This window comes from Strix uralensis, chromosome 18 (assembly GCF_047716275.1).
Source record: "Strix uralensis isolate ZFMK-TIS-50842 chromosome 18, bStrUra1, whole genome shotgun sequence".
Lineage (NCBI taxonomy): Eukaryota > Metazoa > Chordata > Aves > Strigiformes > Strigidae > Strix > Strix uralensis.
In genome coordinates, this window is record NC_133989.1 from 16,755,552 (window position 1) to 16,772,146 (window position 16,595).

General features: G+C 40.6%; 1 protein-coding gene across 6 annotated transcripts in view; it reads left to right on the forward strand.

Annotated features, from left to right (window-relative positions):
• The window catches only part of NCOA6 (nuclear receptor coactivator 6), a 47,424-nt gene that overhangs the window by 10,969 nt on the left and 19,860 nt on the right, over window positions 1-16,595 (forward strand). For 5 of the 6 annotated variants that reach the window (XM_074888653.1, XM_074888655.1, XM_074888656.1 and 2 more), the window contains exons 3-10: window positions 1,893-2,045; window positions 2,149-2,423; window positions 5,458-5,613; window positions 6,191-6,313; window positions 7,747-7,878; window positions 9,599-10,414; window positions 13,302-13,448; window positions 14,409-15,528. In XM_074888653.1, coding sequence (XP_074744754.1) covers window positions 2,189-2,423; window positions 5,458-5,613; window positions 6,191-6,313; window positions 7,747-7,878; window positions 9,599-10,414; window positions 13,302-13,448; window positions 14,409-15,528 — 2,729 coding nt within the window. In that variant the 5' untranslated portion in view covers window positions 1,893-2,045; window positions 2,149-2,188. The remainder of the gene's footprint in view (window positions 1-1,892; window positions 2,046-2,148; window positions 2,424-5,457; window positions 5,614-6,190; window positions 6,314-7,746; window positions 7,879-9,598; window positions 10,415-13,301; window positions 13,449-14,408; window positions 15,529-16,595) is intronic. The other variant, XM_074888654.1, reaches the window with a different exon arrangement.

Sequence of the window (16,595 nt, forward strand, 5' to 3'; positions counted from 1 at the left end):
TGCACAGAGTGACTGTGCTTGGTCGTTATAAAGATTATTTGTGTAGGCTCCAAGCTCCTTTCTCCCTGAAGTCAGTGTATGTGTCGTGAGTGATGTAGGGATGCAGAAGGAGAAGGAATTCTCTCCTGGTTGGTGTGAAGCCAGCTCTGGTAAGGACGTTGCCTGTCCAAGAAATATGTGTGAAAACCAATTAAAACAGCTTTTCACAGATGCCTATTAATTCTCATTCTCATTTTCTGGGCACCTGATATGAAACTGTGTAGTTTTAACTTAAGGGAGGTGCCAAACACTCAGACCTGTAATTTAGATACAGAGCTGAGCAGCAATAAGTCTGGGAAGATAAACCCAAGATTTAATTGTCTCCATGTTCACCTGCTAATGAATTTTTGTCTCTATTCCCCATCTTTAAAATTTCCATAGTAATAATAAGTAACTTACGAAAGCACTATGGAAATAGATCAGTGACTGTGAAACATTTTTACTTGCTTCCCATTGCAGAACTGCAGAGGAGCTTGTGAGACAAAATTAGCTTTGTTTTTAATCTGAGATTTGAGTCATGTTTGAGAATGAAGGCCTAGTGCTGCAGTATGAAGACAGTAACTATATGTAAAATAAGTAATTATTCATCAATGCCATTTAGCCTGCCTAGCGTGGTGTAGGGTTGCAAGGGAGGAAAAAAACCTGTATTTTGTAAAATCACAGTAAGTGTGTGCAGAGAGACCTGCCCAAAAGCTGAGGGTATTATGTGACTTCTGAGTCCTTGTTTTTTCATTTGTAATAGTGTCCCTTCATCAACGTTATGCAAGTGTGCAAACAGCGTAGAGGTGAATCTAAGCTTGTCTAACATAGTTACATTTTTTTTTTATTAGAAAAGGCTGTTTTCTGGCCAGTATCTGCAGCTCACCTTTAATCTCAGAGTTGTGGTTTTAATTTGTGTTGAGATCTTGAACCTCTGCCAAAACCCCAGTCTGTATCCTATTGAAGGGTACGTTGTCCTGAACTAAACGTTTTGGGTGGGTTGTGCTGAATACCGACAGCTTTGGAGTTACGAGGTCTTGACAGTTCTGGCTGTTGAATTGATTTGTTTTTGACGGCGGTGGTCAAGGTCCCTTTTTTGGTTTTGACATCAGCTTTGGCTGTTGGTGTAGATGGTTTTAATCCTTTAGCAATACTTGCAAACCATTGAGTGTGAAATGGTCTTGCCTGGAGGAGTGAGTGCTGTAGCCCTTGTAAGGGCTTGTGTTGGAGTGGAAAAGTGTGGATCTTAACTGAACGTTGGTATTGCTCACTGTAGATGGAGGGATAACTTCTATCGTGGGTTGTACTTCTGTACACATAACAGCTTAGATCACTATCATAATGTCAAATAAAATTTATTGCAAAGTCTAGACATTTTATAAAGTAAAAGCCACCAGGCATGTGGCTTGATTTACTGAGTTCATTCTTACTCAAGCTCAGTAGGGGCATGGGGGGGAGTTGTGGGCTAGCACAGGGGAAGCAAATTTCAGGTGCATAAGCAGCTAAAAACCCCTAAATCTTTACAAACTTTTAGAAAGAAGGCATAGTATGCCTGAGATTTCCCTGGATGTGAGCAAAATATTTGTCAGATGCTAAATTTCTCCTGGGAAAAATGTGCTATGGCTTTCCTACTGCTTTGCTGGACAAAGGAGTGCCTATTGCATCTGCAGTACCTAAAACTAAATTTGGTGGCTTTTCCAATCTTTCTATAACTAAAATATTGCTGTGAGTCTTATAATTTCTTGGCAGTCAGGCACTGCAGAATTGGTACTGGGTGCTTGCTTGTCCTCTGTACAATATGGAGATGAATGTAATTGCTTTTGGGTTTTTTTTTTTCCCCCCTCTACCTTCCTTTCTACCTGACTGTCGTTTAGGTCAACTGGAATACTTCTCAAGTCCCGTGCAGCAGGTTTCTGTCAGGAAACCACTCTTGTTTGTTCTGGTGGATGAACAGCTTGGACACAGCAATGGCCACTGTTTTCAAAGTCGCACAGTTTGTCTCGCAGACCCTAGCATTGGGTCACCCGGTAGGTTTTTCTGACGGTGATCTTATATGCCATAGAAAGCAGATGTTAATGTCTTTACACATGTATTATTATACTTACTATAATTCATTTTTTCCCTTCCAAGCATCATCTTAACGTCTGACAGGCTCCCGTTGTTGGAAACAATGGTTTTGGATGATCTACCTAACTTAAAAGATACATATGCCTCCTTGTACTCCTCAGCTATGGAAGACTTAGAGGTGGATTTTGATTCAGGACTGGAGGAAGATGAACTGAAACAGGAGGCTGCTCCTGAGGATTCCACAATCTTTGTAGCTTTTAAAGGAAATATAGGTGACAGAGACTTTGAGCAGAAACTAGATACCATACTGGAGAATGTGCCTGGCCTTTTACACATGGGTAATGTACCTTCTTGTCATTTTTAAACTGTCCTTAAAAATGTCCTTATTTACCTAGTCAGGGTACTTGTACAAAGAAATAATTTTTTCGAGTTACTTAGTTTGTAATAAGATTTGTTGGGTTGTTCTTAGTAAATGTGGGAGCTGTTCTTCTCAGAGACACAGAGTACAAGTTTCTGCAATTATTTTGTTTAAAACTGATTTCATTAGTAAATTTACTCCTATTCAGTTCCCATGTTTTACTTGTTTTTTTTTCTCTTTCGTTGCCCTCCGTTACACATTGTTGTGTCATATGAAAGTGAAACCAGACTTGTCCACACAGATGTCTTTTACTACCAAACCCATCCAATTTAAACCACTGCAGTTATCTGAGAATTGGTTCACTCTCAAGTAACTGTGTCAATTCAAGATGTTACTGCCCCTTTGCAGCTACATCAACCTACACTACCTTATTTTATTTTTTTTTTCTGATGGGGGACATGGAGTGCTTTCACTTACCCCTGTATGCCCGCCGAGCTCTAGGGACAACTGTGTAGCTAGTGAGTGATAACAGGCTTTTGGGACAATAACGTGTTTTACCAGCACATCTAGATCTGGAAAAAAGCATCTGTCCACTGTCTGAGCATCTTTGCAGGGGGTCTTCTGATGATTACTTAGAGCTGCTCAGTTATGTAGTCTTGCTTGTAGAAGTACAGTCTTTCTTAAGACAGCCCTCCCTTGGTAAGGGTGCAGTGTTGTGGTGTTTTGGGTCAGTGCTTGGATCAATGATATGCTCCCTCCCCACTGCCAGTTTCCCCAGCAGTGCCCCTCATCTGATGTTACTTGAACAGGCAGGTTAAGGGCTTAATTTCTTGCCATTAATACAGTTTGCTATAGAAACAGATAAAGCCAGGCAGGTTGCCTTAAGTGCAGTAACAGGAACATACAGCCAGAAGAGCCTTAGAGACTACGACCACAGCAGCACTGATCTGACTTGGCATGATGTCATATAGCTGCAGTCTAAAAGCCACGTAATTGCCCATACACTCTCTCTCCCCGCCTCTTTCTGCTGTTTGTGAACCAAGCTTTTCCTGATAACTATAGGTGCCATCCCAGCATGCTGCTCTTCTGTTGCATGGTCTTTTGAAATCACGCCATGCAATGAAGAATCCACCTTTCTTCTTCAGGCAGGCAGTCTTTGTGTTTAAACAAAACTAATTTTCTAGACTACATTTTAAAATGCTCATTGCGTTGCTTGTTTTTTCAATAATGTAAAATACCTTTTCAGAAAAACAGCCTATGACTTCTGAATAACCAGACTGAATTTCTTTGTCACTTTGTTCTTTTCTTTCCATTTTGTCCAGCTGTAGTCAGTTGGGTCTGGTGTCAGTTGTTGGGGTCCTTGCTGTTATCTCTCGGGGAGGTAAAAAAGCTGGGATAAAACAAAAATACTGTGAAGAAACACTACTGGTTTGGGCTGTATCTTATAAACAGTTCAAAGTAGACATAAAACTAATAGATAGTTACTGGTGTGAAAGGATATGTGTTAATACCACAGATGAATTGCATAGTTTTTGAATGGAAACAAATCTGTAGCTGTATGGAGTTGATTTTGTTATATGGAGGCATCTGCATGCTGGGTTTGTTATAAATATTAATGGCAAGATTAATAAACGTGATTCAGACCTCAGCTGAGAAATCAGAAAGCAAATTTTAAAAATCAGTGTCAAATTAATGTGAAAATTATCCATGTGACAAGTTATTTAAACCGATCCAGAGCAAAATAGGATATTCAGAATATCGAGTTAGTAAATAACATTGGTTTAGACTTGGCAGATGCAGTGTTTGAAAAACGAGAAACTCTGGTACAATATCTAGAAATCCTGAAACTGATAATGCAATTTTTGTATGTAAAATATTGGAACATTAATAACAGTAAATACGGGACTGTTCAAACCTCCACAAAAGGAGGTTTTAAAACTACTCCTGTCATGTTTCCAGCCAAAAATGTGCTTGTAGTTAGGAAGAGGATGAATTTAATAATACCATTACTGTAGTAGCAGAAGGGACTTGATGAATTAGTTATGGACAAGCGATTCCTATACAGGAATAAATTATTGGCATTCTTAAATGACATGTTCTTCAGAATCTGAAAGTTAGCAAACTTCTAGTAGATCTGGTGTTACAGTGGAAGAGCTGTCTGATTAAAATTTGGGCCAGTGTTTACTGTTTTCAAAGGGACTTCCTTTTCACAAAGCTAGAAACTAGAAGATTATAAACCTGTATTAGGAATATCTTTTTCATTATCCTTAAATGCATTTTGTAGCAATAATTTAATTAGGTACCACTTCAGATTAATATATCCAATGGGACCACCCTACCTTTTTGCTAATTCCCACTTGTTACTTTTGAAACAACTGATGTACACAGAAACACTCGTGTAGAATAGGTTTTCAGAAGACCTGCAACTAAATATTTTGCATGACTTTAATGAGCTGTTTTGCAGTGGATTGAGTATGTCTGTTCTCAAAAACTAAATAATATGGTAGAAGTTAATGAAATACTGCTAGGACACTGTTGGCACTGGCCTTCTAAAACAAAAGATGGTTTTGCAAGCACTTGCAGAGCAAATTTTTCAAGAATGAGTGTTTCATTCTTGTAGTATTGGTTTTTTTTTTCCACACATCTGTCTGGTTGAGTAACAGACTTAGTAAATCTGTTTTATTAGATATTTTCATATCTTTCCAAAGTAGTTTATCCACAGAATGTTTCAATTTTTGAGTAATATTATCAAGTGATTGTGTAGGCTATTGCGTTGCTTATCAATTGGGTAGGTTTTATGTTGCTGATTTTTGGAAAATACCCGAAGTGTTTTGGCAGTACCTGTCACTGTACCGATACTGATGGGGAAATCTGCTGTACCTGCATCTAACCGCTTGTAATTTTCAAAGCCAAATAATGGTTTCAGTTTTTTCAGCTGTGCTTTTTTTACCAAGTTATTTCATCGTACGTATTTGAAAACTGCCTTTGCACTGACTGACTGTTTTTCTTTTAAGAATCCAACAAGTTAAAACTGCAGAAGATAGAGCCTTGGAACAGCGTGCGCGTTACCTTCAATATACCCCGAGAAGCTGCAGAGCGGCTGCGAATTCTGGCTCAGAATAATAACCAACAGCTTCGTGACCTGGGAATTCTCTCAGTTCAAATTGAAGGTATTACACACCTAATTTGCTTCCAAAGGCATTAAGCTGGAAGTTAAGCATACTCAGTATACAATTCTGTGTACTTGGTTAATGTTGCAAAACTTCTAATTTAGTAATTTGAAGAGCGACTTCAGTGAAAAGGTAGCTCAAGACTTATTCTTTCAAGAATAGGTTTAATAATAAAATGATAGCTGAAAATCCTCTGAGCATCAGGAAGCCTCCTGAAAAATGTTTGAGTGTTAGCTAGCAAAATGTGCCCTCATTTTTCTTCCCTAATTATTTCATAGGCTTTCTTAAAAACACGTTTTCAGAGGATTTCACAATAAAAATATCCATTCTGGACAATTGTCCAAGAGCACACTTGGGATGAAACTGAGGGCATTTTGTCCTTGTCATGGTGTGTGTTCTTCTTAAAAATGAAATCCAGAAGATGAGGGCAGTACAATGCATAACTGTCCTTCTGAAGTGCGTGTTACAGGTGAAGTTTGTTCTTCCTCCGTGACATCTTTTAACTGTCCTTTTGAAAATGTCTGTATTCTGCTTTTCTGTGTATCATTCAGTTCACCAAATGGTGCATTACTTTTAGGGGAAGGTGCTATCAATTTAGCTTTAGCTCAAAACAGAAGTCAAGATGTCCGAATCAATGGGCCCCTGGGAGCAAGCAACTCAGTGCGAATGGAAACAGGGTTTCCCATGCAAGGGGGACAAGGTAATTCCTTTGGTTTTTATTTGTTTAGCTTTATACACTTTGAAATTTGTTACTAAGCTAATAATAACATTTTACTGATTATAGCAGCTATTGTTTGCAGAATTATAATTGCCATTTTAATTAATGTGTGTTCTTGTTACTGTACTGTCAAACCATGTCCCACATTTTGTAAACTAAATAGTTGACTGCATTTTGTCCCACAAACATTGGAGTGATCTGGGTGGGGCAGATTGGTTTGTTTGGGGCTTTTTTGAGGGTTTGGTGGTTTGGTGTTTGGTTTGTTGGTTTTTGGTTTTTTTTTACACATACAGACTGTTAAAGCTGTTGAGTCTAATGTAGTGAATTCACTTTGAAATGTGCACAAATTATCACAGTTTTCTGTTTGTCTACCTTTATGAAAATGAGCATAAGCCTTTATTCAGTGTACAATAATAAACTATTTTAGGTTAAATCCATTTTAATTATGGAAAGACAGGACACTGTCATTATTAGTTTCTCTCTTTATTTTCTCATAAACTTTTGAGATCTGATCATAGTGAATTAATTTTCACGGGGAGGTGTGGTTTTACTAAGCTGCATTTTAGAGCATTGTATACGCATGATAAGTAATTTTTAACTACAGAAGTCAGATTTTATGAAGAGTTAAAGTTACTATGTAATTTATTTTAATAGCTGAATCATAAGGCAAAATAAACTAATTAGTATCTTAGTAAATAGGATTTAAAGCAAATAAGAAAACTGGGAGCATTTTTTGTTAGACTTAATGTAAGATGCATGTGTGGCTGTTGATGAGAAGGAATAGAACATTTCACCTCTGTAGGAACCTGATTAAACAGTATTTAAATCATTGTGCTTAACAAGGAATGTAAAACATTTAAAGAAAGGTTTGCTTTGAAAGTGGCTGCTCTAATCTTCACTGTGATGATCATAAGCTTCATTTCCTGCCTGCAGGTCAACAATGTAAGTGTGAATAGTATAAATATAACCAACAGGACAACAATATAAACTGTTTTACAAAACAGCAGCCTGTGGAAGTGAAACATTGACATTTTTCTCTCTTACAACCCCTCAGTTACTTTCTAGTATGTGATTTTGCAAAAACCTTACTGCATGTATTAAGTTCGATACAATCTTGTCACTTGGTGACTTCAGTGGCAAGTCAGGCTCAAATAATTCATGAGTCGGTGGTGTTTTCTTCTATAGCTTTTTTAAAAGTTTGATGCTAAAGGAAAAGCTGCAGCATGATGTTAAGTTGCTTGTTTTACACCAGGGAATCTAACCTCTCAGACACAGATAGGTGTCCTCGGGTTATTTCACACAAACAATTCTAAAAGTCTAAAGAAATACAATTTTTTCTTGTAAAAAGAATAATCTGAAGTTCTTATCTATGTAAAAACTGCAACACTTGATAATTTTTATGTTTATTTTTTAAGGTTTAATAAGAATGAGCAATGCTGCAGCTGTCATGATGTCCCAGAGTGGAAATGTGCCCTCCTCTATGGTGGCAAGTGGTGCTAGTGCTGAGCTGCAGCCAAGAACACCTCGGCCTTCCTCACAGCCAGGTGGTAAAATTTAGTCCCAGTACTGACCTGAAAATGTTCTTGAATTTTTATTCTTCAGCACACAGGCTTGAGCGTGTACTCGTAAGAGCACTCCAGAATTGTCCTGGAGTATTTCCCCTGCCCTTTCTGGGAGTTACTCTTTCTGTGCAACCCTCCCTGCCCCCATCAACCTGGTAAAACTTTTCAAATAATTTGGGTGCCTCATAAGTCACTTAGCTTGCTTGGTATTTTGTTCAAATGCGTTGAGCAGTGGCAGTGGTATTTTTGCAGTAGAACTGTTGTGACTGAGCTTTATGTTTAGATAAAGGTAAGAGAAGGATTGGTTGAATGAGGCAGATGTCTCTGGTAGGAAGCAAATGCACCAAACTGAGCACAAGTGCTTTTCAGGATGGGTAGGTAGACTGGAAGTTTAAGGATTGGAAATCTGGGAGGTATGAATGTTTAGGGTTTATTCTTCACAGTTCTGCCAATACAAGTTACTTGCATTTTGGGACTACAGAAAAAGAGAGGGGTTTATTACTTGTCCCTCCATAAAATGGTGGCAGTACTTGCCAACTTCTGTAGATCTCTGCAGTATTTATTCTGACAGACAGCATTTTTCATAAATATTTTAAATATTCTGGAAATATTAGTTTATGATACTACCTTAATTCCTTGTTATGCCATTCTTTTTAACTGGTAGAGGTAATAGCCGAAACTAAGGGGTTACACATGCAAACTGGAGGATGAGAGGCTGGAGAGCAGCTCTGCGGAAACAGATCTGGGGGTTTGGGTTGATGGCGAGTTGAGTAAGAGTCAGCAGTGAGCCCTGGCAGCCAAAAGGGCCAGCCCTGTCCTGGGGCGCATCAAGCACAGCGTCACTGGCCGGTCGAGGGAGGTGACTGTCCCGCTCTACACTGCACGGGCACGGCCCCACCTCAAGCACGGGGAGCAGTTTTGGGCGCCTCAGTATACGAAGGACATCGAACTACCAGAGGGTGTCCAGAGGAGGGCGACCAGGATGGTGAAAGGTCTCGAGGGCAAGACTTACGAGGAGCGGCTGAGGTCACTTGGCTTGTTCAGCTTGGAGAAGAGAAGGCTGAGGGGTGCCCTCATCGCAGTCTACAACTTCCTCAAGGGGGGCAGCGGAGGGGGAGGTGCTGATCTCCTCTCTCTGGTGACCAGCGATAGGACACGAGGAAATGGAATGAAGCTGCGTCAGGGGAAGTTCAGATCGGACATTAGGAAAAGGTTCTTCCCTGGGAGGGTGGTGGGTCCCTGGAACAGACTCCCCAGGGAAGTGGTCACAGCACCAAGCCTGTCAGAGTTCAAGGCGCGCCTGGATGATGCTCTTAGTCGTGTGGTGTAGTTTTAGGTAGTCCTGCGAGGAGCAGGAGTTGGACTCGATTATCCTTATGTGTCACTGCCAGCTTGAGATACTCTCTGATTCTATGATTCTGAGTATTAGGAGGCGTACATTAATCTGTAGTGACAAGCGCTGTGGAGCTATCGTGCTTTATTGTAGAGGTTATAAATTGATAAGACCCGGCTTCTCAGGATTCTTAAACATTTTGAAAACTTTTAGAGCATTGCCTGTTCTGTCTGTTGGAGAAATTGAAACACTGGAACATGAATTTTCATGCAGAGTAAGCAAATGCAAGCAAGCAATTTACCCTTTCTTGTTTTGGGGTCGATTTTGTCTACAGTAGGTTATTTTTTTTACCTTTTTTTGCTATTTTAATAGATGCAATGGACCCACTCTTATCTGGGCTAAATATCCAGCAGCAAAATCATCCATCTGGATCTTTAGCTCCCCAGCTCCATTCAATGCAGTCAGTTCCTGTAAACAGGCAGATGAACTCAGCCAACTTTCAGCAGCTCCAGCAGCAGACGCAGTTGCAGACACGTCCTCCCCAGCCACATCAGCAGCCACAGCAGGGTATTCGACCTTCATTTACTTCACCAGCACAGGTTCCAGTTCCCCCTGGCTGGAACCAGCTTCCTTCTGGAGCACTTCAGCCTCCTCCAACCCAGGGAGCATTGGGTACCTTGACAGTAAACCAGGGTTGGAAAAAGGCCCCATTGCCTGGACAAATGCAGCAGCAACTTCAAGCAAGACCATCTCTAGCAACAGTACAAACTCCTACTCATCCTCCACCTCCATATCCTTTTGGAAGCCAGCAAGCTTCCCAGGCTCACTCAAACTTTCCCCAAATGAGCAATCCTGGCCAGTTTACTGCTCCTCAAATGAAAAGCCTTCAGGGAGGGCCCTCACGGGTTCCTACGCCACTGCAACAACCCCACCTGACCAACAAGTCTCCTGCTTCCTCTCCCTCCTCCTTCCAGCAGGGATCTCCTGCATCATCTCCAACAGTTAACCAGACGCAGCAGCAGATGGGACCAAGGCCTCCCCAGAGTAGCACGCTTCCCCAGGGATTTCAGCAGCCTGTCAGTTCTCCTAGTCGTAATCCTATGGTGCAACAGGGGAATGTACCCCCCAACTTCATGGTGATGCAGCAGCAAAACCAAGGTCCACAAGGTTTACACCCTGGTTTAGGAGGTAAGAAGTACTGAGACCTTCTTTTATTTTTAAAAAGAAAAAAAATGGCTAGAACTAATGTTGCTGTTTCTTTTGAAAAGATCCTTTAAAAGACAGAACAAAGGCATAGACTGAGTATAAAGTGGGTATGGGTGAACCTGCACCAGTATCACTTCATTTCTACTACCTCTGTCCAGCAGTGTCACGGCGATAACCTAAGGGTAGACTGTGGGCCACTGCAGAAAGAAACTGCTGTATATGGTTGGTGGTTATGGCTGCCAGTCGTCCTCTTGACAGTTCTTCTGTTGCCTTTAAGCAAGTTCAGGATATTCAAAGATGGTGTGGGGTTTTTGTTTTTGTTTGGGGTTGTTCTTTTGAGGGGGATTTTTTTTTGAGAAAGAGTGTGTTAAGAACAAATGAACATTTTCTTTCTCTCTTCAGCTTCCTCTGTCACCATTTACATTTTCTACTACAGAAGTGAGGCATTATTTTGCATCTTCCTTTCTAAGTTGTGGATGTCTCTTCTTGACTCTGTCTTTATTTGTCTTCAGTTTCTTCCCGTATAAAAGAGGAAAGAGCTATTATTGCCATGCTGTTGTACTCCCTATTCTAAAATTAAGAGGTCAAGGGATGTTTTGATTTCCCCTTTGGCTGTGTTGTCTTTAGTTTTCTCCTCAGACCTCTGCACTCACATCTTTTACTTACTAGAATTCTTCTCTAACAGGGGAGGAATTTCATTTGTCAATCCCAAGATCTCTTTTGTGTCCTTGGTGGTTTTTTTCCCCTTGAGCTTTTTGTACTTCTGCGCCAGACTTCTAGCACTTCTCTCTGCTCACTCATTTGTTCATCTTTCTCTTGAATGGCTGCTCTCAGATACCCATACACAAGCTCTTGCTTAAACCTTTGAAATATTTCCTTTCTGTACTTATAATTATAAGCCGTATTCTTTGTCCACCTACACACACACATACCTATATTAGTTTCTTGCATTCTCACATCGTACGTCTGAAGTCTGTCCAAAATCTGTCCTTACAGGTGTAAGGAATACCCGTTTCTTGGTCTGCTGATCTGGACAAGCTTCTTGTTTTCACTCTTTGTACCATGGGTCTCATTTGAATTCAGATGAATTGTCTCAGTTTCGAGGTTCTCCTCTTCCAGACTGTTCTTGGGATCTGCCAGTGCCCTATAGTTGGTATATCTGATCTTGTCTCCATCTGGAAGCAGTTATTTATTATTTAGTATAGTCACATTTCCCTACGGTTTTGCCTCACCAGCCATATGTCCCCACCAGGAATCATTTTCTCCAGGTAGCATATCTGTGACCTCTAGATAGTATAACCCCTGTATTCTTCTTCCTTTCTAAGTAAGCCTACTACAAACAAAACCCTATTTTTTTTTTTAGTTAAAAATGACACCCAAAATAAACTATCAAAATACATTATTTGGACTCACTGTAGACCTGATTGCTAAAATCAGTAATCCTGCTGTGAGCTGTATCCTCAGCTGATTTAAAAAGACAGGATTCTGTTGGTTTCAGCAAAGCTGTGTTGCTTCCACTTGCTGAGATTTTTGCCTGGCTTCTGTGCATGCTCGCTCATTCCTCGCTGCAATTTATGTGTTCATTTTAAGTTGTAATTATGGATCTTTCCATTTTCAAACCATCTTATATTGTGTTAACTAAGTTGTAATTATGGATTTTTCAATTTTTCAGCCATCTTGCATTTAAAGGTTTGGTGTAAATGAATACATTGAAACGCTTCCCACTTCACCTAGTTTTTAGCAAATCAGAGTTTGTATTAGATCTGGGAGTAGGTCAAGTTTCTCAGTTCAAGCATTCCTACGTGCAAAACTTTCCTAAAAGTTTAGCAGAACTAAAATTAGAGTCTGGTGATGTGACGTTTCAAGAAGTCTGTGTTCCATATTTGCAGATGCGTCTTGTTGTTTGACCTGTAAACTTGATTATCTTGAAATATCGATTACAAACCTAAGACCAGATTAATTAACACAAGCAGTACAATTGAGCATGCAAGAAAGGTGTAACTGTAGAAGGAACCAAAGTCAAATTCTGTCTGTGTATCGTGGGGTCAGAAAAACAGAGGAAAGAGTTGCTTCTGGGTCTGTGGCATCGTCTATTTGACAGTGAGTTAAAAAGAAGTGGGTTCTGTTAAATCCATTTATGCTGCTGCTCACATTGGTAGGTAGAGGGAAGGTTTTGCTCTCTGTCCCAGGGCAGCAGTGATGTTTTGATATGTCAAAGTGTGGGCGTTGTGCCAGATAGGGGCCTGATAGAATTACTTGCTCTCGCAGTAAGGAATAGCAGGGTTACTTCAGTGAGCAGCCGCTTTGTGCTCTGGACATGCTGCCTCATGAGGTTACTCAGCCCAGTTTGGGTTGAGAAGTTACTGTGAGTGTGCGTACACACTGCAACAGTGCAAAGGAGTGCTAAGGAGCATCTACCTGGTGTGTAATGGTGAGAGTTGTCGTTGAGAGGAGCACATCACTGTAACAAAAATGCAAGTTATTTGTGTTTGCATACATGGAGTAAGTTAAGGGCCTGATTAGAGTTGAGATGCACTAGACAAGAAAACAGCAAACTCTGTTACTTTAATTTCTAGTTTCTAAAAAGTCAAACATGGACGTTTCGTCTTCTCTGTGGGGTAAGTTTTTGTACTTAAATTACAGTTTGAACTGAGTCATAGTAGCTTGTTACGTGGAATTATTGCACAGATAAGAACTATAAATGCCTTCAGTGGGTTTCGTATATTGGCAAAAACCACTTTCTGCCTAAACCTGCAATGCGTCAGTACAGACTCAAAGGTATTCTTCCTATTGTACTCCAATTAGAGATTTTCTCCCTTTTTTTGTTCCTGTTTTTTATACTTACTAATAAGAAAAATCTTGTGTTCAGGAATGCCCAAGCGCCTTCCCCCGGGGTTCCCTGCAGGCCAGGCCAACCAGAACTTCATGCAAGGTCAGGTGCCTTCCACAGCTCCAGGAGCACCAGTGAACAGCGGAGCGCCGCAGCTGCAAACTAGCCAAAACGTGCAGCACACAGGTCTGTTTGGAATGTGGTGTGCCTCAGTTTTTTCTTTTTTGTAGAAAATGACGCCTTTACTTGTTTAACACAGATACCAAAACATTAAACCCTAGGCATTAATAGGGAGTTAGCTAGCTGGAGCTGCAGGGGCATTCTGTGTGTATTGCTGAATGAGGAAAAGAAGAGCAGGAGGCTGGTCGTGTTTTTCAAACAACCCAGCTGTTATTGATGAGGCCTGTGGTACTAGGATCCAGAAGTATCTGTTAAGAAATTGTATGGAAGTAGCACTGAAATTTAGAAGCTAGGGGTAATAAAGATACAACACAAAAGGAACTTCTTGTCCAGGAAAAAAAAAACAGCAAAGGAGTGTTATTATCTTAGAAGCAGAAAACAAAATAATCTTGTTCTGCTTTGAAAAGGTTATTTATTAGTTCCTTTGAAAGTTTTGGAAGTCTACTTACAGTCAGTCCTGTAAAAATTAAATCTTTAGTTCACAAATGTCTCCATTTAACAGTTCAGTTATTAGTCCTTTATCTGGATTGTGGATACCCCGATAATGTCATTTCATCAGTACTCCATGTGTATTTATGTTTTAACCCATTATAAAATAACCTCAAGGTTTGAAGCTTATCTTGGTTAGGAATTATTCTGTTGAGTTAGGTGATATCATGGAAGATTTTCAAACTTACGTACAGATAACAACTGAAATTAAATTTCTGTTACATCTTCTGCAGTGGAGTACATGGAAAGTACCAGTCTAAGTGTTTATTTTGAGAAATATGGTGTTCTGTTTTGACAACTAACGTGTATCTGTAGCATCACATGTTTCATCACAGGACTGCAAATATGTCAGATATTCCAGTTCATTGGAAAAGGGAGGAAGACAATTTTGGAGTACTTACTCAACATCAAAAGTTGTGAAAACTCTTATACCACTCCAATCAGTTTCTTACTGGCATTTTTTTTTTTTTTTTTAAGGTGGCCAGGGATCTGGACCTCCTCAAAATCAGATGCAAGCACCACATGGCCCACCAAATATGATGCAGACCAATCTAATGGGACTACATGGAAATATGAACAACCAGCAGGCTGGTGCTAGTGGGGTGCCACAAGTTAACATGGGCAACATACAGGGACAGCCTCAGCAAGGACCACAGTCTCAGCTTATGGGAATGCATCAGCAAATTGTATCCTCTCAAGGACAGATGGTAAACATTCAGGCTCAGGGATCGCTGAACCCTCAAAACCAGATGATACTTTCTCGAACTCAGCTCATGCCACAAGGCCAAATGATGGTGACACCACAAAACCAAAATCTTGGTCCTTCTCCCCAAAGGATGACCCCACCCAAACAGATGATTCCCCAGCAGGGACAACAGATGATGTCTACACACAATCAGATGATGGGACCTCAGGGCCAGGTCTTGTTGCAGCAAAACTCGATGATGGAGCAGATGATGACCACTCAGATGCAAGGAAATAAACAGCCTTTTAGTACTCAAAACCAGTCCAATGTTATGACGGGGCCAGCTCAACTGATGAGAGGACCAACCCCAAACATGCAAGGAAACATGGTGCAGTTCACTGGGCAGATGATGGCACAGCAAGGCCCTGTGAATGGTAATCCTTCTCAGGTTATGGGAATTCAAGGGCAAGTTTTAAGACCCACTGGACCTGGTCCTCACATATCTCAGCAACTTGGGGATACTACTACTACAGCAAATAATGATGTGAACTTGACACAGATGTTACCTGATGTTCCTGTGCAGCAGCCAAACATGGTGCCTTCTCATATGCAAGCAATGCAAGGAAACAACAATGCTTCAGGGAGTCATTTCTCTGGCCATGGGCTGCCTTTCAATACGGGGTTTAGTGGAACACCAAATGGGAATCAGATTTCCTGTGGGCAGAATCCTGTTTTTCCTGTCAATAAAGATGTTACGCTCACAAGTCCACTCTTGGTTAACCTTCTTCAAAGCGATATATCAGCAGGACACTTTGGTGTGAACAACAAACAAAATAATCAGAATGCCAACAAGCCAAAGAAGAAGAAGCCTCCAAGGAAGAAGAAAAATAATCAACAGCTAGAACAAACAACGTAGGTTTAATATTGCATTGTTTTTATAAGGGGCATGGGGAAGCTCCACAGGCAACTTGTCAATATTTTTTCAGCAAGTATGTGAAAGGACCTGTGTTATTTCATATTCTAGCCATTTCTCTCAAGAGTTAAATGATAACCCACTGGCAAGTCTGCCACTGAAAAGTTCATTCATGATTAAAAAAAACCATGCAAACATCCTAGCTCAGTTATAAACCCAATTATAACAGCACCATTCTTTACATTTACTGGGTGGAGGAAGTGTAGAATGTGGCAGATGGTGCCACAGCCCTTGGACGAGGAGGCTGCCTTTTTTAAACAGTCTGACAGCCACGATCAAAGGTTGTGAAGTAGTTTCAGAAGAATTAGAAGACTCCATATAACATGTGTGGTAGAGATTTTGGAGGGGTTTCCTGAATTATATGTGTATCCTGACATGTTTCTGCCTGAAACTGGGCTGGATTTCTCTCTTAGTTGAAGCTGCAGCTAGAATTTAGAGGGAGGAATCTGGTACTTTCTGGGTATGAGGATAACAAGCCCAAGCAGTGCTGGTCTTTGTGGCATAGGAGAGATTGGGAAGAAAAAAAACCCACAACTTTTGAGAGGGAAGAGGCAAATAGATAATACTGAGAGATAATGAGTGAATGTACCTGTTGAGTGGAAATACAAGATTGCTGAATCTCTTCATTCCTCTTTGACCAGCATATTCTTCATTGGCCAGCTGTCCCGTAACCTTTTGCTGTTGCCAGTCTACTAATACCAGCGCAGAGTGGTAGACTACTGCTGCTGTACCATTATTCAGCTAAAATGGTAAAGGCAGATATGCTGTATCTAATTATTCTGATGGTGCAGATGAGCCACAGGGGCATGGACAGGAATCCTCCTGATAGAACTTCTGGGAATTGTTTCCAGTTTGCTTTAGGAAAAAATGGAGGAACTTTGCACAGAAATGAGAACACAGGAATATCCAGATTTCAAAGTTAAATTCTTAAAAACAAACAAAAAGGAGGCAATGGCATGTTAAGCTACTGGTGTGGCTCTGGTTCCAGCAGTCCCACTCCACTGAA